Raw genomic sequence first — 23,791 nt, 5'->3', positions numbered from 1 at the left:
CCTAAAAGTGAAAATTTTGTTGCAAAAAAATATTTGGAGATTAATATCGGTCATCGTGAGGATAATAACTAAAATATTGTCCCAAAAAGTTAAAAAATAAGAATTTTAACAACAAAATTTTGAAAATTTAGTCCATAAAATGTTTAATTTTTTAGACAAAAATTATGGTCCCAAAAAGATAATAATTCGTCACTAATATCCAAAATTCGATAACAAAAATATAATAATGACACTTCAGATAACAAAAATATTTCGTTGATAAAAAATAATTTTATCTCTAAAATTTGAATTTGTTTTAATGATTACATGTGGTATGTGAAACTCAAAATACATAAATATCGAGACATAATCTAATAATTAAAAATATATTTAAGACATATGAAGACAGAAATTTAGAGATGAAGAATCCCATGCCAAAAGTTCTCTATTTTCCATAGTGATCCCCAATCATCCTCTCTAACCTCATAATTGGATCAAACAAAGAAAGGATTACTGGGTTGGGGACATACCCTTCAAGGTCTTGTTAAAGATGTGATCAATCATCTGAATTTTGTAATCATCAACCCATTTTATTGTTGTTGCATTTTTGGTGAAATCTACTCTCTTTTTTTTTTTCGACTTTGTCAATGTTTGTTTGGTCTTTGGTGCTTGCATATGATATGCTAATTATGTTCGTGTGCCGAATTTATGAAAAATTATATGGTGGTGTAGGGGCATTACATGATTATATTCTTGACCAATCACAATTCATCATGTCTTATCTTATTTTCTAATCACATAATACAAAATCGTGAGTCTCATCCTATTCACCAATCACAACTCACCTAAGACACCATGTGGCCGTGCCCTTTGCCTAGGACTACCAAATAACTTTTACAACTTTATTGAGATATGATCATTTAGCATGGCTAAATGCTGAGTGCACCTCGGTGTACCTACTTTATTTTATTTATGAACTCTCTTTTTTGCTGATAAAAGGATGTTCAAAAATCCAAATCACTCGAAGATTCAACCCGAACCTGACTGACCCGACCATAATATGAGTAGTTTCACCAATCACACAGTCGGCTGCAGTTCAATTACATAAAAATTTTTCAATTTTCGATCGAATGTCGGGCTAAATGATTTAGAATCTACCTAACCTGAACCGACCAAAATATGTATATGCATATATTTATGTACTTCAATAACGACGTCAGATTTGTTCACCTAAATATTTTAAAAGTGTAAGACTCACATTTAATTTTAATTCTTTTCTTCCCAAAGAAAATATATCTTTCCAATACACAAACTGGCCCTTTCTTATTAATAAATAAATAAATAAAACAAATGATTTGACTACACAACAACTCTTTTGTCACCCCACTCCTCAATCCTCTCGTTTCTCTTTCTCATCTTTCTCTCACACATTCTTGTCTTCATTCCTCTCTCTTTATATCTCTCTCTCACCCCTCCTGTAACGCCCCCAAAATATAACAATAAAATCATCTTACAATATTTTCCAATTAACAATACATTTCGGAATATGATATCTTTACATTCCCATGATTCCATTTTACAAAAGAATAACACATGCAATAATACATTTATAAGTCATAACCCTGAATCTATAGTATGTGTCGTAAGCAAAAGATATGAAATAAAAGTTAAGCAGATATATAAACGACCTAGTGGCTACAACTTTCCAAGATGGTACTTGGGTACAACAAAAGTGAGTTTAAACTCAATACAAATAAAGCCCTAGGCTTATACAAAAATAGATATAACAATAACAAAAAATGAAGCTCTTGGCTCGTAGTCCTCCCAAGCTATTGCCATGGCGAAGGCATATCATCAGCAACTAAAAATGATTTTCCACATAGGGTGAGCCAAAGCCTAGTAGAGATACTCTATTACAGTGTATGAATCTTAATAAAGTTATAAAGTGAATGCAAATGCAATGTTAGTGTCAAAACATTTTATATTTCTTTTCAAAATCATACAACACCAAGTTTATATCACAATTCATGAAATCATTTGCTTTACATTAGAAAACAAGGCAGTGGATACAATACTGGGAATCTTTAGGATGTGTTTGCAAATAGGCTACAAGTAGTAGCAATTGCCATTTTTACCGATACTAACCGGAAAGCTCAACACCTATCCGCGCAGGTTTCTAGACTTTCACCAAGGACACACAGGCCAACTTAATACCACAACTACACTCCCTACCCAGATTCACTAAGGTATTCACCCATTTTTCTCAAAACAATAAACATTTTTGATGTGTCACATATCTTATAATGCTTAGTGCAAATGGATGAGAAATTAGTTTCAATTCACTTAGTTCTCATGCAATTTCTACAACAATCATAGCTATCCTCCACCGATAGCCTAAAACAGATATCTTTAATTAGATAAATAATTTCCAATAAAGATATACTTTCCAACATTTCAAGATAGGAGTGATAATTCATATCTAACTCCACTACCATCATCATTATCATTCCAATTTTATAAAACCAACATCAATTCTATTTTTTCTTTACAAAATTAAATATTCACAATTTAGGGAAAACCTCGTTATAGATAGACATGTGATAGTTTTTATTGCATTAAAAACTTCATTTGTTGGGTATTTTTGAACAGAAAGTGATAAGGGTTAGGATTTTATGATTTAGAATTAAATCAAGTGTTTTATTGCCAATATATGAGATTGTATGTCTGAGGAAAATGTTTAAAAGGATTAGAGTAAAAATCCCTAATTAATTGTTTATGGGTTATGAGAAAGGGGGAAAAATTGATGATTTTATTTTATTTGAACCATATGGGGTATTGTGTATTACACATGTGAAAATGGGTATGTAAGAAAATAAAGAAGGGAAAATAAATTTTGGAAATCAATAAAACATTTATATACTTTTGTAAAATGAAAAGTAAGTGGTGCTGACGATTTTTTTTCTTTAAAACAAGTGAATAATTGTATCCATGACGAATTACTACTTGTTGAACCAAATTTGAATATTTTGAAATGCATCATAAAAATGGAATGGTAGTGATGGAATAGACTTTAATTATGAGTTTTGAAAACGGCGTGAATTGGAGTTTGAAGATGAAAGTTATGTAACATATAAATGTTGATAAAATCTAAATCAAGAGGATAAAATTGAATTCATGGACTTGGTACCTGTTGTTTATGAGGTTGCGTCTTTGACCATCGGTAGAGGATGGTATTGCCGTTGTTAAATAATTATTGAAACTTGGAATAATGTGCCAATTGTTGAGTTAAATGAAAGTGTGCATTGATATGGGTTCCTCTCCCTTCCGGATTTGCACCTGGTAAAGTTTGGCACTTTGACATGGGTTCCTCTCCCCTCTTGTTCGCACCCGGTAAAGTGATAATGGGTTTCTCTCCCCTCTGGCTCGAGGTTGGTAAAGTTTGGCACTTTGAAATGGGTTCCTCTCCTCTCCGGCTCACTCCTGGTAAAGTGGGTGGTGGTAGTTATGGCTTGACAAAGCCGAGGTCTGTTATGTGTTAATTACGCATAATGTATCTTCATACTTGTGTTGTGATGAAAAGGGATGCATTATTGTCTTTCTATGCATGTGACGGGTAAAATATGGTAATGTGTGTTGACACTTCTATTGTTGCTTATATATATGTATTTGCGAACGTTCATTTTATGCTTGTGTTTAAAGCCATAATATATAGTAATTGTCTTTGTAGCCGTAATGAGTTGGAATGTAGAACGAGTATATTGTTTAGATCGATCTTAGGAGATCATGGTAATGTGATGAATGGTTGAGATTTCTTTAAATGCAAATGAAAAGTTTTGAAAGGTAAGAACTGATCTTTTGTTTCTTGTTATGTTAAAAAGGATCTTTTGAAAATTTGTATTTATGTAAGTATATTTTGAAGTATGAAATGTCACATATCTTATATACATATATATATATATATATATATATATATATACGTAGAGCATTCATGATCACAGTTATCTATATATTGCTATTGTTTAGGATTATTGGGATTCCTACTAGACCTTTGTGTTCATCCCACGTTGCTAATCATTTTTCAAGTATGGAGTGAAGAGTTGCTCGAGACTTGTAGTCTGTTAATTGTTGGCCATGGGGCCTTTTAAATGCAGGTAGAATGCCAATGTATTGTAAAAAGGGTTAATCCCTTTTATATATTTCGTTATTTTATAATTGATAACGTAACGCCTATGTGCGTGTATTGTATTTCATTACATGTACACGAGAGAGAACATTGTAATTTATTTCTTCCTAAATATCCTTGATGTTTATTATTATTGAAATGGACTGATTTAAAGGAAAAATGTAACATTATCCAAGTAGTAAAAGTTGGGGTGTTACATTTCTAATATCCTTGACGTAGAAAACATAACCAAGTTCACCAAAAGTTAGCTGGTCCATTGTCATCTCTTGAAAATTAAATATGGGAGTTGTGAGAAAGATTAAGAGAGTGTCAGCAATATATGAGAGAGAGAGAGAGAGAGAGAGAGAGAGAGTACTATTTAACAAGCTTCAATATTATAAAATTATAAGAAAACAATTTTATGGATCATTTAACAAACTTCATTATCATAAAATTACGAGAAAACAATTTTTAAGGAAATCATTCATAACCAACCCGCTTGTTTATGCTATCTATTAAATCATATTTGCTTAAAGTTTAACAAATAGATTCATGGGTTCTCTATTGTTTATTTCTCTAGTTATTGGGATACCAGAACTAAGCTTGAAGATGGTCTACCACCTTCTTGTCTACTTGGAATGCCTTGGCAAGAACAACATCAGAAATTGAAATATCTAGAAATCTCCTAGATATTGATTTGTGATTATATATCAATTTCAATGAGTAAATAGCAATCCCAATCAAACAATCAAAGACAAATCAATACAACGATTTAACATAGAAAAATCACAATTGGAGTGCCTCCAATTGTGATAAAAAACCACGGACAAAAGCCACAAAACAATTCACTAAGAAGACATAAATGAATTACACAAGTGTACTCTCAATTACCTAGCGAATCCACGCCCAAATCGAACCGACCCCTATGTGCCTCTTTCAGCCCCGTCTTCACCTCAAAATTGTCTTGTCCAACGTTGAATCTACAACGCCAATGTTGATTCACGACGGTGAGCCACTCCGAAATCCACCAAAGCTTTTGGTTCGAATTCCACGAAATTTACTAAAGAACAGCACTCTCTTTTGTATTAAACGAAACAAACAATCCTTTGATGTATACTTTTCAAACCAGATTTAAACTCAAACAAACGTCAAAGAAACTAGCAAAAAAGTCTCATATATAAACCCTAATATCCAAGAAGAAGATCTGGAAGCCGTAACCCTAAAATCTGACCGAAACACATATTTATAGCAATTTGTTCCGCGATCTCCGCTCGAGCGCAAGAATGGCCGCTCGAGCACAGGAAATTCCGTTCGAGCGGAAAAATGCAACTCCCAGTACTTTTGCAGGCAATCAAACTTCTAGAACCAAAGATTCTCCGCTCGAGCGCACAAACAGCCGTATGAAAGAATTAAACACCACAAACTTCTCTGCAAGGCACAATTCGAGTTAGATTTGCATCTAAAACTCATAGCCTCACTGAAATAAAAAGATCGAATAAAATTACAACTAAAAAGAGTTTTGTTAAACGAAATTGCCAAGAATAAAACCTAACAAAAATCATTGGATTTGACCTGAATACTGCATTAACAACTGTAATGGTTCCGGGGTTTTGGCTACTTAGGGCGGCAAGACCTTGTGGGATTTGGTCTTTCTATTATTAAATTGAAAGTGAATGAGACCTTGTGGGAACACAAAAACATCTCCTGGGTACAAGACCTTTGTGAAGAGACAGTTGTCAGTGTTGAAGGTCACGAAGCCGACGTAGAGAGTACCTTCCAAGACCACGATGACTGTAGTTGCACAAGGGTGCGTGTGGGGTGGGTTGAGGCCATAAGGTGAAAAATCGATTCGAGCTAAGGAGATGCCAAGAGTATTAAGGCCTAGTATTTGTATAACGTTTACGGGAGTGACCTTCAATCCAACTAGGTTCAATGCGTTCTGAGGAGTAAGGAGGCCGGAAAAGAAGAAGTCATTGACTGTGGCAAGCTTTGGGTCATTGCAGACTTGGCCATTCACAAACACTGCATGCAAAGGAAATAGAGTTGTGCTTTAGTTAGGATTGGGTGAAAGAAAGAAAATGTTATATAAACTAATCAATTTTCAATAATGTTACAATAATGACATCAAACAAATTAAACCTTGGTCCTTCACAAATTAAAACAATTCAAATGATGGAGACCAAAATGAAACATATCATATATTTTGAGGACCAAAAGTGTAATTAACTTCTTTTTTTTTTTTTGTGGCTAATGTGTATCTTTTGTTTATAAAATACTGTTTATTTTGATGACGAATATAGACGATGTCAGTGAGAGGGAGACAACTTTAATCCATATTTAATACTTTGAATATGAAATTGGCACCACTAAAATATTGATTGTCAAAATGACACAAGAAGATATTTACACAATGAAAAATACAATTAATCAATCAATATTTGACTTTAAAATGGAAAACTGAAAACTGAGGTTTTAATTATTATCAAAATACAATTGCTTTAAATAATTTTCACTAAAATTATATTTCAAAATATAAGACTTAAGTTTGGAAAGCACAAAGTTGAGAGAGACGAGCATAAAATATACCAGCAGAATTATTGATAGCAACACATGTGAAAATTGAGAGAGACGAGCATAAATCTTGTACAGGACTAGGGTCAGAAGCAGATACAAGTGAAACCAAAGCCATGATGCTATGGTTACAAGGATAAAGTGGGTGCCCATTGTAATTGAAGAAAATTGGAATTTCTATGACTAATTGCTTGAAGGAGGAGATGGATATCTAGCATGGAAAGCGTACCTATTATGGATAAGAGTAGTTTAATTTTTCATTCCAATGCCAATGAGAGAAGAATTAACAAGTCCTCAATCGGTAACATTTTTCATCATTCAGCATTTAATTCAAGGACAAACCGTTCTTCAGCAACTAAACCCCATTCTCATTTTATTTTTTCTAACTGCTTATTGAAATGCTGCTATTGACTTTTCTCTTCCATTTTTTAAAATAGTTTATTATTATTATTATTATTTTTTAGAGAAAATATCATTTTATCTTCCAAACTTTTACGCGTTTTTTAATTTGACTCCCAGACTTCGATTAATATTAATTTTACACCTAAACTTTCAAAATGTTGATCAATTTGGCTTCTGCCATCACATTCCATCTACAATTGGACGGAATGTGCTGATGTGGGGGTAAATTGATTTTTAAGGTATAGTTTGAAGGACAAATTGATATTTAATTTATGGGGCAAATTGATTTTTAAGGTATAGTTTGGGAGGTAAAACAAAATTTCTAATAAACTTTGGTGTCACACCAGCACATTTCGTGTAATTGTAGATAAAATATGACGGTAGGGCCAAATGGATCAAAATTTTAAAATTTTAGATATAAAACTAATATTAATCAAAGTTTAAGGGTCAAATTAAAAAATGAGTAAAAATTTAAGTGGCAAAATGATATTTCCTCTATCTTTTAAATGGACAATTTCAACAACACCCCACTATCATCTACCATAAGTTTTTATGAATAAGTCCTAGATGTGCATAATCATCTATAAATTATTAGTATCCGACTTTTTCTTGTGTCATGTGAAGATTGATTCATAAAGACAAAATGTTAGGGGCATAACAACACTGCTACAGACCCCACTGGGGGTCGACCCCCAGTGACGTGGCGCAACGCCATTCGTTAATTTTTTTTTTTTTCTTTCTTTCCTACCAATCACCCACAACCACGTGGGCTGGGGGTCACTGGGGGTCGCCCCGTACTGGGAGTCCCCCGCATTTTCCGGGGCATAAACAATATTCTTGAAGAAAGAGAATGATTAGGTCAGCATAATTTAATCATTTGATTCAAAATTAAAGATATTAGGATATTATCAACATCTGCTTTAAATATTATAATTTATATCTCAACTTATTAAAATATTTTTTGAATAAAGAAAAAGATTGAAGTTTTTGTTAGTAGGATATTCTTTAATATTGTGTTTAATTAGAAAATTTAGAATGAGAAAGAAAAAGGATGTGTGAAATTAGATGAAATGTAATTATATTTTATTCATAGTTTACCTATATTTTTTCTTTCCCTTTCCAAATTCTTTCGCAAATCTCTCGACCAAACACAGCGTAAGTAATTAGATTCACCAAGACATTTAATAATAAATTATTATCCTTTTGGGACCAAATTTTTTGTGTTAACAAGTAAACCCTTTCGGGATTAAGTTATTTTGTCTCTAAAGGTGCATGTAATAGAGACATTTTAAATTTTACTACTAAAAGACATTTTTTTGATTTTTTGAGATGACCTTTCAGTGACTATCACTGCAACAAGAAGAATTGATCCTCAATATTTTAATCCTATAAAATTCCACAATTTTGTTGTAAAATATCTATTAGAATCTATTTAGATAATAAAAATTGAAACCAAACAACAAAATATAAGTCTTGTAAATTAATAATTTGAATCATATTTACTAATCCGCTCAATTAAATATGTTCTTAAACGAGAGTTTTGAATTCGTCACTATACTTCCAAAGGAGCCAAGGCTGTTCACCAAGGAGAGCAAATTGGACTTTCTACCCGTGTGCTTCAAATGAGGTGACATAGCTAGCATGTCATACGTACGTATATCTCTATATAAAATAATGTCTTTTTATCCAGTCTTCTTTTCTTTGGTTGCCTTGTCTACTTCCATGATGAATGCTTATTCAACATCTTTGATTAGGTTAAAAAAAATTATCATTTTGAGTTATATCAAAAAGGCAAATACATAAATGGGTATATGTTAGAGATTATTTTCATAACAACTTGAAGGACTATATAGATACATTCTGTGAGTTTTATTTAAAATTTAGATTGTTTATTGTGACTCTAAAAATTATAAATACTCTTTTGTCAGAAATTGTCATTTAATAAGTGTTGAAAATTGGGTCGGGTTTAAAATTCATACCCGATTGGGTCACCCATGGTGGCATGACCCAAGACCCATAAAGAGAGATCCAGTCAAGTTGGACTTGGATTAACTTATCCTGAGGATAAGTGTGATTAACACACTATCTCATCTCTAGAAGAGATAGAGTTATGGTTGGTTATAACTCTCCCACATAATATACGTATTGTTTTTGGGAGAGTAAGATTTTAACCCTATAGGTAATCAGTATCTTTCTCTCTCTCCTAGACTCTCTATTCTTTCTCTCTCCATAGAAACACATAATAGCCTTTGTACTGTGAATAGTGTGAGTAGTTCTCTAGTAATTCTATTCTACTACTCGGAATTGTTTGAAGACATCAATAGAGGCACGTGATTCATCCACATGACCCAAAGATTCGGTTTGAACATAAAAGGTATGCCTAATTACATTTATTTCTGCTGTGTAATATTTCTTATTTTTCCTACAATAAGGTTGACAGAAAATATAAAATTTCTAACTATCCTTCCATACAACAATAAAAATATACGATTAAAAGAATCATTAAAAGATCATCTAATATTTTCCAATACAAAGCTTATAATAATAATGTATTTCTAACCAGTCTTCTCTTCTATGGTTAGCGTATTTATAATTTACCCTATAATTTTTGAGTTAGCATATTTTTTCTTTGAAAAATTGGTCCAAGGCTCAACAAGAAATTAGACCAAGGCTCAACCCACCTGCTCGAAACATGCCCAACACATCCTAAAACTCAATCAAATGGAATTAAAGGATGACAACAAGGTAGACACAACTACCAACTCCACGGAACCGAGTCCGGAATACAACTGAACAGTAAAAGGAATACCTGAATCGCTATAACCTTCCCCCCTTAAAGAATTTCGTCCCCGAAATTAAATACAAGTTTTTCAAAAACAAGTTTTCTCCATTCCCAACAATATTACAACATAATGTTAAACAATCCGACCCGTTACCGGTCAATCCCATCTCTTTTCAAGAGGAATATCACATTATACATAACAACCTGCATTATCAACATGCATTCCTTTGAAATTTACCCATTTCAACTCATTTTCCACAATTCCTTAACACATGTAACATTAATATCATGCTTGCTATTTCACAATATACTCAACATGCACAACGTTAACACAACTTTCATTTACCATAACATTTACAATGTTTTATAACTTAAGACATATATAATGTTCTTAAAGTTCAATATTATTACAAAATTTCATTACATGATTACACATCAACAAACATGTCCGGATACTTTTCACGGACTTCCAACTCACGTTCCCAAGTGGCTTCCTCCATTCCGTGATGCTTCCACAAAACTTTTACCAAGGGAATGGTCTTGCCTCGCAAGACTTGATCCCGCCTATCCAAGACCCGAACCGGTCTCTCTTCATACGAGGCATCCTCATCTACCTCTAAGTCGGTCCAATCTAACACATGGGACCAAGGTTTTAAAAAGCGGCCGCAACCGTTACGTAACGGTTTTGGCAGTTACCGCCACCCGTTACGGCCGCTTTTACAGTGTGATTGAGATTCACAGGTGTGTCGGGCGTAGCGGCTGTCGTAGCGGTCGTAACGGTGCCGTAACAGCCGTACCGGCCTGTTACGCACCGTTACGTAACGGTTCCAAGCTGTTTCTTTCGAAAAAACACAAAAAAAAAGCTGAAAATAGGAGAAGAGGGATAGAGAGAAGAGGGAAGATGAAGAGAGAAAATAAAGGAGCAAGAGATAGAGAGAGAGAGAGAAGAAGGAAGATAAAGAACATGTTATTGACTTGTTGAAGCTGTAAGACCTATGCTATTCTATTCAGCTGCTATCACTTAACCATTTTGTTTGTGTGTGTCTATATATATATTGTTTGAAAATAATAATAATAATAATAAGTGTGGTCATTATCTATTTGGATTGGTTAAAATATGTATATATATATATATATATATTTAGGCTCTTATTTATTCTCTTACTTTTGTCATTGTTTATCTTATATATAATAGTTAGTGATTGATTTTTTGTATAATATAAAATCATTAATTATCAAAATAAAATATAAAAAACTGAATTTATAGTGATTTAAAAATATGAAATATATTAGATCATACTTAAAAATTTACAAAAATTGATCAATATTTATTTTTAACCCAATAAATATAATCATGGAAAAAAAATATGCATATCGGTAAGTTTTTTTCAAATTGTGCAAAAAATAAAAAAATTCACAGTTCCGATTACCGCAACCGTTACACTACGGCCTTTACACCCCGCAACCGCAACCGCGCCACCGCCACTGTTTCGGCGACCGCAACCACTTTTCAAAACCTTGCATGGGACGGATCCGGCTCATACTTCCGAAACTTACTCACATGAAACACGTCATGCACCCCGGACAACTGCGGTGGCAAAGCCAAACGATAAGCAACTTCCCCAATCCTCTCAAGGATCTCAAAGGGACCGATAAACCGAGGGGATAACTTCCCACTCTTCCCAAACCTCATCAAACCTCACCTAGGTGATATTTTCAAGAAAACATGATCACCTACCTCAAACGCCAAAGGCCTCCTCCTACGGCCGGCATAACTATTTTGGCGACTCAGGGCTATAACAAGCCTCCTACAGATAAGCTCAACTTTCTCCATCGTCTCCCTAACCAACTCCGGACCCAACAAAGGTGCATCACCTACCTTGGCCCAACAAACTGGAGACCTACACGGTCGGCCATGCAAGGCCTCAAACGGTGCCATACCGATGCTAGACTGGAAACTATTGTTGTAGGCAAACTCCACCAAGGGCAAGTGCCTCTCCCACGTCCCACTAAAGTCAAGGACACAACCTCGAAGCATATCCTCAAGGATCTGAATAGTACGCTCGGACTGCCCGTCAATCTGAGGATGGTAAGCCGTACTAAAGGTCAATCTAGTACCCAAGGCACTCTGCAGACTCTGCCACAACCTAGCAGTAAAACGAGGATCTCTATCTGAGACGATCGTCACTGGGACTCCGTGCAATCTCACTATGTCCCGAATATATAAGTCGGCGAGATGATCTACCGAATCTCTCACACGCATAGGGATAAAATGCGCCGACTTAGTCAACCGGTCTACAACCACCCAAATAGCATCACTACCCCGCTGAGTCCTCGGAAGACCTACAACGAAGTCCATAGTGACATGTTCTCACTTCCACTCGGCAATAGGCAAGGGTTGCAGCAAACCCGCTGGCCTCTGATGCTCGGCCTTCACTTGCTGGCAAGTAAGGCACTTAGACACGAAAACTGCCACATCTCTTTTCATTCCCCGCCACCAGAACTGGCGACCTAAATCACGATACATTTTAGTGCCTCCTGGATGCACCGCAAGGCATGAATGGTGAAACTCTAGGAGTACTTCCTCTCGGCAAGACTCCGGCACAAACAAACGGTTTCTGTATCTCACACTCAGGTCGGGATACACTGTCAAACCTTTCTCAACCTTCCCACTGGAGATCTTCTCTCCGAGGGATTCCACCTCAAGGTCACCTCTCTATGCCTCTAACACCCGAGTCACGAGTGTAGGCTGTGCAACAACAGAAAACAAGGCCGCAGCCTCAACGAATCTGCCCAGAAGCAAATCAAACTCGCCAAGTGCACCCAATATCTCCCATTCCCGGATGGCTATACAAGCTACATCACTAATGGATTTCCTACTAAGGGCATCGGCTACAACATTGGCCTTTCCCGGGTGATAGTGCAACTCAAAATCATAGTCCTTAATGAACTCCATCCACCTTCTCTGCCTCAAATTCAAGTCCCTCTGTGTAAATAGGTACTTCAAACTCTTATGGTCCGAGAACACCTCGAATCTCTCACCATAAAGGTAGTGCCCCCAAATCCTTAAGGCAAAAATCACAGCTGCTAGTTCTAAGTCATGTGTAGTGTAATTCTTCTCGTGAATTTTCAATTGACGTGAGCCATAAGCTACCACTTTTCCCTCTTGCATCAATACACAACCTAAACCCTCTCCTGAGGCATCACACTAGACTGCATAACCCAACCCTCTCTCTGGAATAATCAAGACCAGAGCAGTGGTCAATCTAACTTTCAACTCTTGGAACGACTTTTCGCAAGTCTCACTCCACACAAACTTGACCCCTTTCCGCGTCAATCTAGTCAATGGTGAAGCTAGCTTGGAGAAATCTCTCACAAACCGGCGGTAATACCCAGCTAATCCCAGAAAACTGCGGATCTTAAAGACACTCTTAGGCTGTGCCCAATCTTGCACTGCCTCAACCTTGGACGTATCAACAGACACTCCTTCCCCGGATACCACATGGCCTAAGAACTTGACCTCTCATAGCCAGAACTCACATTTCCCAAATTTGGCATACAGCCTATGGGCTCTAAGCAGCTCAAGCACCACTCTCAAGTGTTCCTCGTGCTCCTCATCAGAAGGCGAATAAATTAGAATATCGTCCACGAAAATGACTACAAAACAATCTAAAAATTCCTGGAAGATCCGGTTCATCAAGTCCATGAAGACTACCGATGCATTGGTAAGCCCAAATGGCATCACCAGAAACTCATAATGGCCATACCATGTACGGAATGCCGTCTTCAGAATATCCTCCTCCCTGACCCTCAACTGGTGGTAACCCGATCTCAAGTCTATCTTAGAGAAACAACGGGAACTCTTCAACTGGTCAAACAAATCATCTATACGGGGCATAGGGTACTTATTCTTGACCGTAGCCCGATTCAACTTCCGGTAATCGATACACAATCTCAAGGCACCATCTTTCTTCTTAGCAAAGAGGGTCGGTGCTCCCCACGGCGAAACACTAGGGCGGATGAAACCCTTATCTAACAATTCCTGGTGCTGAATCTTCAACTCACTCAAATCGGCTAGGGTAAAACGGTAAGGTGCCATAGAAATCGGCGCCGTGCCGGGCACTAAATCAATAGAGAACTCTATCTCTCGGTGAGGTGGCAAACTAACGAGATCCTCAGGAAAAACATCCGAATACTCATAAACCACCCTCGGCAACACATTTTGGGTCTCATCACACTCACTACTCAAAAGGCTAACAAGAAGACCACTAAGCTCACTCCGCCCTTATGGATCATACACTAGTGGTAACACACTACCAACCTGATCTCCCAAGAAATGGAAACACTCCCCGCTCAAGGTACATACTGTGACCCTCTGGCGGTAGCAATCAATAACAGCCCGGTATGACGATAGCCAGTCAATAACCAGAATAACATCAAAACCCTTCATAGGCATAACAACAAAAGGAAAAGGAAGCCTACAGTCGGCGACCTCTATGTCACAACCTCTACATCCGTGTTTCAAAATCAATTCAACCCCAACAGGTGATACAACACATATAGGAGATGCTAATAGTGCCAACTCAAACTCCAACACAGATGCGAATGCAGCAGATACAAAAGAATGAGATGCACCCGTATCAATCAACACACTAGCAACCGAGTTACAAAACAGAAAGGTACCTCTCACAATTGATGGAGCCGATACTAGGTCCTGCGTGGTAACAACATACACACGCCCTGTAGGCCCTTGATCCACTTGCTCACCTCTAGGAGTAAAAGACCGCTGCACAGACTGGGATGACGAAGCTCCCAGATTGGCCCTCGAGGCCTGCACAGACTGAGCTGGCTAATAACCCTGCGTCTTCCTAGAACCAGACGCCCTCGAAATGGCACTCAACTGTGGGCAAAACCTTTTCAGGTGCCCGGGCTGACCACACTGATAGCAAGACAAAGGCTGGCCCCTGCCCTAACTCTGGCCCTGAGGTATAGCTGAAGAAGAGGCAGCTCGCTGACCCCCTCCCTTTTGCAAGCAAACTAAAGACTTGTGACCCAGCTAGCCACAAGTGAAACAAGTCAAACCTCCCTGGTTACCTCTCCCGGAGCCTGCACTCAACACTGGAAAGGTCGATCTAGCCAAACCACCCTGAGGCTGCTGAGGGTTAGAACCCCTCTGTCTCCTACCATCACCCTGACCATCTTGGCTCCTCTTGGAGCCTCTCTGCCCTTCCTCCTCCTCTTGCATCATAATCTCCATATGAGCTGCAGTATCCACCAAACGTCTATACTCTCGAATAAAGGACCCTCCAACCCTCAACTTGAGTCCACGCCTCAACTTTCGCTCAAACTCTAAGCAATGGCGTTCCTCAGACGCCATAAGTTCAGGTGCGAACCTGGACAAGCTAGTAAAAGTAGCCTCAAACTCGGCCATTGACAAACCCTGCTGTTTAAGCTGGCAAAACTGTTCCCTCAGCTTCTCCCTAGCAGTTGAAAGATAAAAACTTCTCCTGGAAAGCATTCACAAACGCCTCCCATGCACCACCAACACTGCCCTTCTCGTACTTCCACCATTGACCTGCATCTCCCTTCAGTTGGAAGAATGCCAAGGTCACCTTTAAAGCCCCGTCCTCGATGCCAAGCATCTCGAACGTCTTCTCCATCTGTTCCAACCACTCATCAGCCTTAAGTGGCTCATTCGGATCCCCAACAAACTCGTCCGGATTGGACCGAAAGAATTCCCTCTTCAAAAAGGAAGGCCCTGCCTCAGCTGCGTGGGCCTACTCCTGATTTCCAGCTCTGAGAATACCCAAAGCTCCTGCTATTTCTCGGGCCAAGGCACTCATAGCCTGCTGACCCGCTGGCTCGGCCACATTGGCCTGACCAACTCCCTCCTGCTGTGCTGGAATATCATCCGGTAAAGGCATCTCCTGCCTACCACGCCTGCCATGCCTACCACGTCCTCGTCCTGACATCCTAATAAAGGTAACCAAGACTATTAGCACATTCACAAATGTGCCAAAGCTATGACACCCGTGTCCTAATGCATGGACAACTGTAATTCACTCCACGTAAGCACATAATCACGTAAGTAACTACGAATTTCATTTCTAGATAATGACAGTCCCGAGGCGTTACTAGAGTTTCGATTAGAAACAGCATTGATCAAGTGCCTTTCCAACAAGACTCCCAGAAACCCAAAGATCCAATCAACATCCTAGAAACTGCATTCCATACCCACATAGTCACATAAGCATGTTATCAATTAAACACATAGCATATGACACTACATCTAAGTCTCTATTAAGCGAGACAAACCCATTGTGATACTAATCACTTCCCACGTACCCAAAGTATTCGAACCCGGTACGCTCTGATACCAAGTTGTAACGCCCTCAAAAAAATACATAATACCCATCATTCAGACATGCAGTAATATAATAAAATCAACACCTTTCCATTCATCAGAGTAGTTCTTACAACAGTATTATATGTTAACAACAAAAAGAAATTCCCTACGGGCTTACAGCTTTCCAAGTCAACACTTGGTTACACAAAAGAAGAGTACTAGCTCTATACAAAATAAGCCCTTGGCTTGATATACATGTAATACAGGAAAAATAATCAAAAAGAGTCTTCAACTCCCATAACCATCCAAGCTATGTCCTTGGAGGTGGCATGCTACATGTACTTGAAAATAATGTCCCATATAGGGTGAGCCAACGCCCAGTAGAGATATGCTAAACACAATATGAGCAGTAACTAAGACATTAGCAATTGATAAATGTTTAACTCCCATAAATGAATTCATAAACCATTTCCATTACATGACCACTTTGTCTTTGTCTATGTTTCATTTAATTTTCTATTTCTTATCCAATTTCCAAATTCATACCCGTGGCTCAGAACCTGGCCACACACTCTAAACGAAATAATAATTCATATTAAACGTTTCCCAGTTCGCAATAGATAAGCATACAAGCTGTATCAACATCTCATCAGATAAGCATATAAGCTACATCATCATCTCAACGGATAAGCATCCAAGCTATATCCACACTTCAACAGATAAGCATATGAGCTATATCAAGACACTAACTGACAAGCATATGAGTTGTATCAGTGGAGTCCATCCCCTATCTCCTCCCAAACAACATCCGATTTAGAGGTCCTTCCCCTAAACCGTGGAGTACATCCCATATCTCCTCTCATACACACAACGTATACACATAGGTCATATACACAATTAATCAATACATAACGTTAATGTATTCTATCAACCGTCATACTCTATGACACATCCACTTGATTAGTTTTAGTTTGCCTAATCATCATGCATTGTCTACAACAATCAAAACTACCCTCCACCGGTAGCCCAAAGTAATTATTTCTAAACAGATAATAAAAGCTCCAACAGATAAAATATCAATGTTTTCAAGAGTGAGTGATTAATAAATCCAACTCTACCATTCTACAATATAATGAGCCAATTTCATTATTTCCAACTCAATTCCAAATAACAACAATTTTTTCAAATTAATTATACCAATTAATTTATACAACAGATTAGGGTTTTCTACCCCATTTCCCAATATAGACCCAAGAGTCCAAATATCAACAACCAACAACAATATCATTATTTTGAAACCCAAAAAACATATTTTAGAATCAAAATAACAAACCCCCTTTTGTACATTTTGAAACCCTAGATCTCAAAATCAAACCATTTAACAAAGTGCCCAAAAATCTACGTCAAAACCCATAAGAGTGAGTAAGAATCCCTACCTCAAAAGATGAAACCCAACGAAGGAGATGACGAAAATGAAGATGCTCCAAATCACAAATTTCTCGGATCAAAAGATAGCCATCGACGATTAACAACCTTTTTGTAAAGGCCAAAGGTGAGGAAACAACTCTTACTAGATCAATACTTAGAGAGAAGTGGAGGTTTTAGAGAGAGAAGCTCTCAAATGGCGTTTTTGAAAAGTAAGAGAGAGAGTGAGGATGTAAAAAGTGACTTAAAAATGCCCAACTGCCTTCTGATATATGACAGGTCCGCTCGAGCGGAAAACACAACGCTCGAGCGCCAAGAACAAAATACTGAATTTGCTCGAGCGTAAGAAGGCCCGCTCGAGCTCCAAGACACAAGAATAAAGTACATCCGCTCGAGCATGAAAACCAGCCCGCTTGAGCATAGATTTTTCCCTCCGAGAACTTACACCAAAAAAGAACTACCCGCTCGAGCGCCAACAAGCCCGCTCGAGCGCGACCCACTCGAGCGCAGGAAATCCTCTCGAGCGTAGAAATCACTCTTGCAAAAGTTTTGCAGAGCACGAAAATACTGGGAGTGTGCAATCTCCGCTCGAACGCTAGACGACCCGCTCGAGCGGAACGACCAAAAACCTGGCAATAAGAAATTAGACCAAGGCTCAACCCACCTGCTCGAAACATGCCCAACACATCCTAAAACTCAATCAAATGGAATTAAAGGACGACAACAAGGTAGACACAACTACCAACTCCACGGAACCGAGTCCGGAATACAATTGAACAGTAAAGGGAATATCGGAATCGCTATACATAAAGTCGAGTAGAGATCTCAACATGATCCTCAACAATAACAACTTACAGATAGCTATGATCATGAATGCTAATCTCATATCATATAAATAATGTGACATTTTATAACCAAAGTATACTTACATAATACTTTTCTCAAAAACATTCAGTTTGAACAACAAAACCAAGTTTCGCTTTCCTTACCCATCTCGCATTTCAAGACAATTGTTACTCGATAACCATATTTTCCATTTGTAACAAAAGACCATGTAATATCCCCTTTATTTTTTTTTTGAAAACACGTTTATTAAATCCGTTTTCCTCACGTTATTCGTAACCCAAATATAAACATGATCTGACTCAAGATTTAAGGAATACCTTCAATAAAATAACTTATGATGGAAACTCCCTCAACCACTCTCTAGCACATCTAAGTCTACATAAACACCTCTACTCAACATATGAGACAATTTACCTTACAAAATCACAATTATCAAAACATATGATACACACAATCAAACTGAACAACAACGATAAATAACCCCTGCTCTACCTGCCCGCAGCACGGTAAGTCAATGATACACCCCTCACAACAACATGCCAATTTACCAGACACCAGTTGGAAGGGAATGGTACCTCTAATTCTCAGCGCAGCCAATTCTCCAAGCGCTAGCTGGAAGGGAATGATATCTCTGATTCTCAGCGTAGCCAATTCTCCAAGCACTAGCTAGAAGGTAATGGTACCTCTGATTCTCAGCACATTACACATCTTCCAACCATCATTTGAAACCACATTCACAGATAACACAAGTGTACTACAGTCACATAATCATAACAACATTCACAATGTCATCCTCCACCGATGACCAAGGACAAAACCTCTAACCATATATATATATTAAACACATAATACCATTAGCCACTTCACATGAAACTTTGGGTCCAATTACACAATAGTAAAATAAAGTACATTTGTGATTCAATCTCAAGTAAATTTTCCGAAATTTACAAAATGTTAGTCTTCCATTCTTCCATTTCAAAATCAATTACCTATTCCTCCACATTAATGTTCTCCACCCTTTGCCTCAATCCATTTATTTCATTACACCAAAACATAACTAACTCAATTTTCTTCATTTAAAATAAGGGATTTCAATCATGGCTAACGAGGTTGTAATTTACACAATTTCTATTTAACGGTAGTGCACCCAAAAATATTCTAATCTCATGATTAAAATTTCCTTTTTAACAAATAACAAAAAAAAAAAAACATCAATTGATCGTGTTTAAGTATAATCAATCTAACACAAGTCAACATTTCAACCCAAAAACCCAATTTATTCTTAATTCAACTTCCAAATCATTAGTCTCATTTCTTAAACTCATGACATCATTATTTTACAATGTTAACCCCCTTTTTATGTAATAGGCATTACTACAAAATTTAGGGCTTTGCCTCTCTAATCATGAATATAATGAATCACACCCCAAATTTAACCCAACACCAACCCATCTCATGAAATTTCTATCTCTACATTCATACCTTATACCCTCTATCATGATTTTCGAAAATAATCCATAACCACATGGTTTTATGCAATACAAACTTACCACATGTCTATCTATAGGGGAAGCATTGAAGAAAATCATGGAAATCCCTACCTCAGGCTTGTTGATGAAAGATGAGATGAAACCCTAGAGTCAAAATGGTTGATCCTTCACTTTACACCACACCAAGAGGAGCCCTAGCTTGGATCTTCAAGATTTGTGAGGAATGATGATGATATTGACCCAAGATTTGCAAGAATCAAAGAGTTTTAGGTGCTTTAGAAGGTTTTCTAGAGAGAAGGGAGAGAAAAATAGGGTTTAGAGTGAGAGAGAGATGACCAAAATGAGAGATGCATTCGGACCAAAAAGAAATAAAAAAACTGAGTTTCCGACTGCCCAGTTGGCCGCTCGTGTGGCCTCCCCCACTGCTCGAGCAGCCCACCTCCACCGCTCGTGCGGCCTATTTCAGAATGCAAAATTCTGGGTTTCAACCTCTACCGCTCGTGCGGCCCTTCTCCGCACGTACGGCCTAGGGCCCCGCACGTGCGGCCTTGGCCCAGCAGCCCAAGTTTCCTGCTTCGCTCCCGGACACTCTGGACTCACCTGCGCACCCTCCAAAACATCTGAAATTCAACACCGAATGAAATAAGAACTAGAAAACCAATTTTAGACGTTTCAAACCCAACAAAGATAAAAGGGCAACAAAGCGAAGAAAGAAAAAAAGAAAGAAGGAAAAGACCCGGTCGTCACACCGAATTCTCTCTAACCACAATTATAGTCATATTAACTTATGTGCTTTGATTGATATTCTCTGGCATCTGAATTTTTCCTAACCCATCAAATTATGTTGCTTGTTTGATTTTCACTGGTTAGTTGTCTCCTTGTGTGTAATTTTTCCATTGAGATTAATTTTCTCTACCATCACAATTTTCCCTAAACACATTGGATTCACTTTAATCTTTGTACTTTGCTTGATTTTCTATAGCTAGTTGTCTCTTTGATTTTCTCTCTAATTTTCTTTGGCATTTTAATTTTTCTTGACGACATTAACCTTCCACTAATTTGTGTTATTTGTTTGATTTTCATTGGTTAGTTGTTCCTTGAGCTAAATTTTCTTTGGTATTTGAATTTTCCCTGAAAATATTAAACTCTCACCAATATAGGTTACTTGTTTGATTTTTATTGATTAGTTGTTTCCTTGTGTGTAATTTTTCTTTTGAGATGAATTTTCTCTAGCACTAAGATATCCCCTTTAGATTAATTTTCTCCAAATACATTGGACTCTCTTTCTCTCTGTGCCTTGCTTGAATTTCTATGGCTAGTTGTCTCTCTGATTTTCTCTCGAATTTTCTCTGGCATTTGAATTTTTCCTGCCCATATTAAACTTCCACTAATTTGTGTTACTTGTTTGATTTTCACTGGATTTCTAACTTTGAATTTTATTTCTGATCTGTTGGGATGTGTAGTGTTTGCTGTTTTTTAAAGTATAAGTAGATTTTGTATTTTAAGTTCTTTGATGAACTTAGCATGCCGTTTTCTTGTAAAAATTATTGAAGAATTGGTTTGTGAGTAGCACAATTTTCTCTGTAATTTTTTCTGGCTTGTTCAAAATACAGAGAAAAATGTGAACAAATCAAACAAAATTGGTCAAAGCACAGAGAAATTTTTGAGCAAACTAGAGAAATTTCAAACTAGAGAAATTTCATAGCATAAAGAACACGAAATATTTTCATAGTAGTTGGGGTCTCTCAAGTTTTTATAGAGAAATTTCAAAGCAGAGAAATTTCAATCTGTTGTTGTCTCCTAGCTATTGATATGAAACCCTAAAGAAAGATCAAGTGTGTAATCATTCTATCAATAGGAAGCCTAGAAAAATATCATGAAAATGTCATCATTATATGAGAAGAGAGACAAAGAGTACTATTTAACAAACTTCACTATTATAAAATCATAGGAAAACAATTTTAAGGAAATCATTCATAACCAACCCACTTATTTATGTTATCTATTAAATCATATTTGCTTAAAGTTTAACAAATAGATTCATGGGTTCTCTATTGTTTGTTTCTCTAGTTGTTGGGATACCAGAACTGAGCTTGAAGATAGTCTACCACCTTCTTGTCTACTTGGAATGCCTTGGCAAGAACATCATCAGAAATCATTGGATTCGAGCCAAATACTGCATTAGCAACTGTAATGGTTCCGGGATTTTGGCTACTTAGGGCAGCAAGAGCTACTGCATTAGTCTTTCCATTATTAAATTGAAAGTGAATGAGACCCTGCGGGAACACAAAAACATCTCCTGGGTACAAGACCTTTGTAAAAAGACGGTTGTCAGTGTTGGAGGTCACAAAGCCGACATAGAGAGTACCTTCCAAGACCACGATGATCTCAGTTGCACGAGGATGCGTGTGGGGTGGGTTGAGGCCATAAGGTGCAAAGTCGATGCGAGCTAAGGAGATGCCAAGAGTATTGAGGCCTAGTATTTGCATAACGTTTACGGGAGTGACCATCGATCCAACTGGGTTCGATGTGTTTTGAGGAGTAAGTAGGCCAGAAAAGAAGAAGTCATCGGATGTGGCAAGCTTTGGGTCATTGCAGACTTTGCCATTCACGAACACTGCAATGCAAAAGAAATAGAGTTGTGCTTCAGTAAGATTGGGTGAAAGAAATAAAATGTTATATATACTAACTAATTTTCAATAATGTTAGAATAATGACATCTAAGAAACTAAATATTGGTCCTTTACAAATTAAAACAATTAAAATGTTTGGAGATCAAAATGAACATATTGTATATTTTGAGGACCAAAAGTGTAATTAACCATTTTTTTAGCTAATGTTATGTTCAAAAAATACTACTTATTTTGATGATGAATATTGACGATGTCAGCGAGGGAGACTGTTTTAATACATATTTAATACTATGAATACAAAATTGGCACCATTAAAATATTGATTATCAAAATGACAAAAAAGACAAATTTATGTTACAAGAAGTACAATTAATCAATCAGTATTTGACTTCTAAATGAAAAACTAACATGAATTGCGACAAAAAATTGAGTTTTTAATTATTATCAAAATACAATCGCTTTGAATAAGTGTTTTCACTAAAATCATATTTCAAAATCTAAAACTTAAGTTTGGAAGGCTCAAAGTTGGGAGATAGAGATGAGCATAAAATATACCATCTGAGTTATTGATAGCAACACAGAAGTCCTGTAGAGGACTAGGGTCTGAAGCAGAGACAAGTGTGGAAGCCAGCGCCATGATAGCTATGGTTACAAGGATAAGGTGAGTGCCCATTTTTATCACTCGAAAACGAAAAAACACAATATTGCAATAGCTTCTTTTTTTTCTTGGAAGCAAATTGGAATTTCTATGCCTAGTTACTTGAACAAGGAGATAGATATCTAAGCATGGAAAGTCTGTCTATTTATAGATATAGATAGATGAGAGTAGTTGAATATTTTTATTAAGTATTTTCCAATGCTAGTGAGAGACGAATTACCAAGTCCTCAATGGGTAGCTTTTTTCTTCGTTCGCCATTTAATTCAATGATGAACGGTTCTTCAACAACTAAACCCCTTTCTAATATCTTTTTTCTTACTGCTTATTGCAATGCTTCTATTGACTTTTCTAATTCATTTTTTGTTTTTTGTTTTTTTATAGTGGACAATTTCAACCACACCACACTATATCATCTACCATAAGTTTTTTATGAATAAATTCTAGATATGCATCATCATCTGTAAATTATTAGTATCTGTGTAGATGGTAAAACTGTA

General features: G+C 37.0%; 1 protein-coding gene across 1 annotated transcript; it reads right to left on the bottom strand.

Annotated features, from left to right (window-relative positions):
* Nucleotides 1–21,918: 21,918 nt before the first annotated feature.
* On the bottom strand, nt 21,919–23,400 carry LOC114292739 (putative germin-like protein 2-1). Its single transcript, XM_028236766.2, has 2 exons — nt 23,192–23,400; nt 21,919–22,620 (listed from the first exon to the last, which is right to left on the bottom strand). The coding sequence occupies exons 1-2, from the start codon at nt 23,307–23,309 to the stop codon at nt 22,070–22,072; spliced, it is 669 nt and encodes a 222-aa protein (XP_028092567.1). The 5' UTR covers nt 23,310–23,400; the 3' UTR covers nt 21,919–22,069.
* Between the last annotated feature and the right edge of the window lie 391 nt (nt 23,401–23,791).

This window comes from Camellia sinensis, chromosome 6 (assembly GCF_055761805.1).
Source record: "Camellia sinensis isolate YWXY chromosome 6, ASM5576180v1, whole genome shotgun sequence".
Lineage (NCBI taxonomy): Eukaryota > Viridiplantae > Streptophyta > Magnoliopsida > Ericales > Theaceae > Camellia > Camellia sinensis.
Note: the sequence above shows the minus strand (reverse complement) of the source record. Positions and strands in the feature narration are given on the sequence as shown.

What these genes read in the sequence shown, in the direction of transcription:
- LOC114292739 (XM_028236766.2), bottom strand. Translation starts at nt 23,309, where the DNA reads ATGGGCACTCACCTTATCCTTGTAACCATAGCTATCATGGCGCTGGCT. An exon ending in TGCTATCAATAACTCAGATG is followed by an intron (nt 22,621 to 23,191) that starts GTATATTTTATG and finishes TTTGCATTGCAG; the next exon opens with TGTTCGTGAATGGCAAAGTC.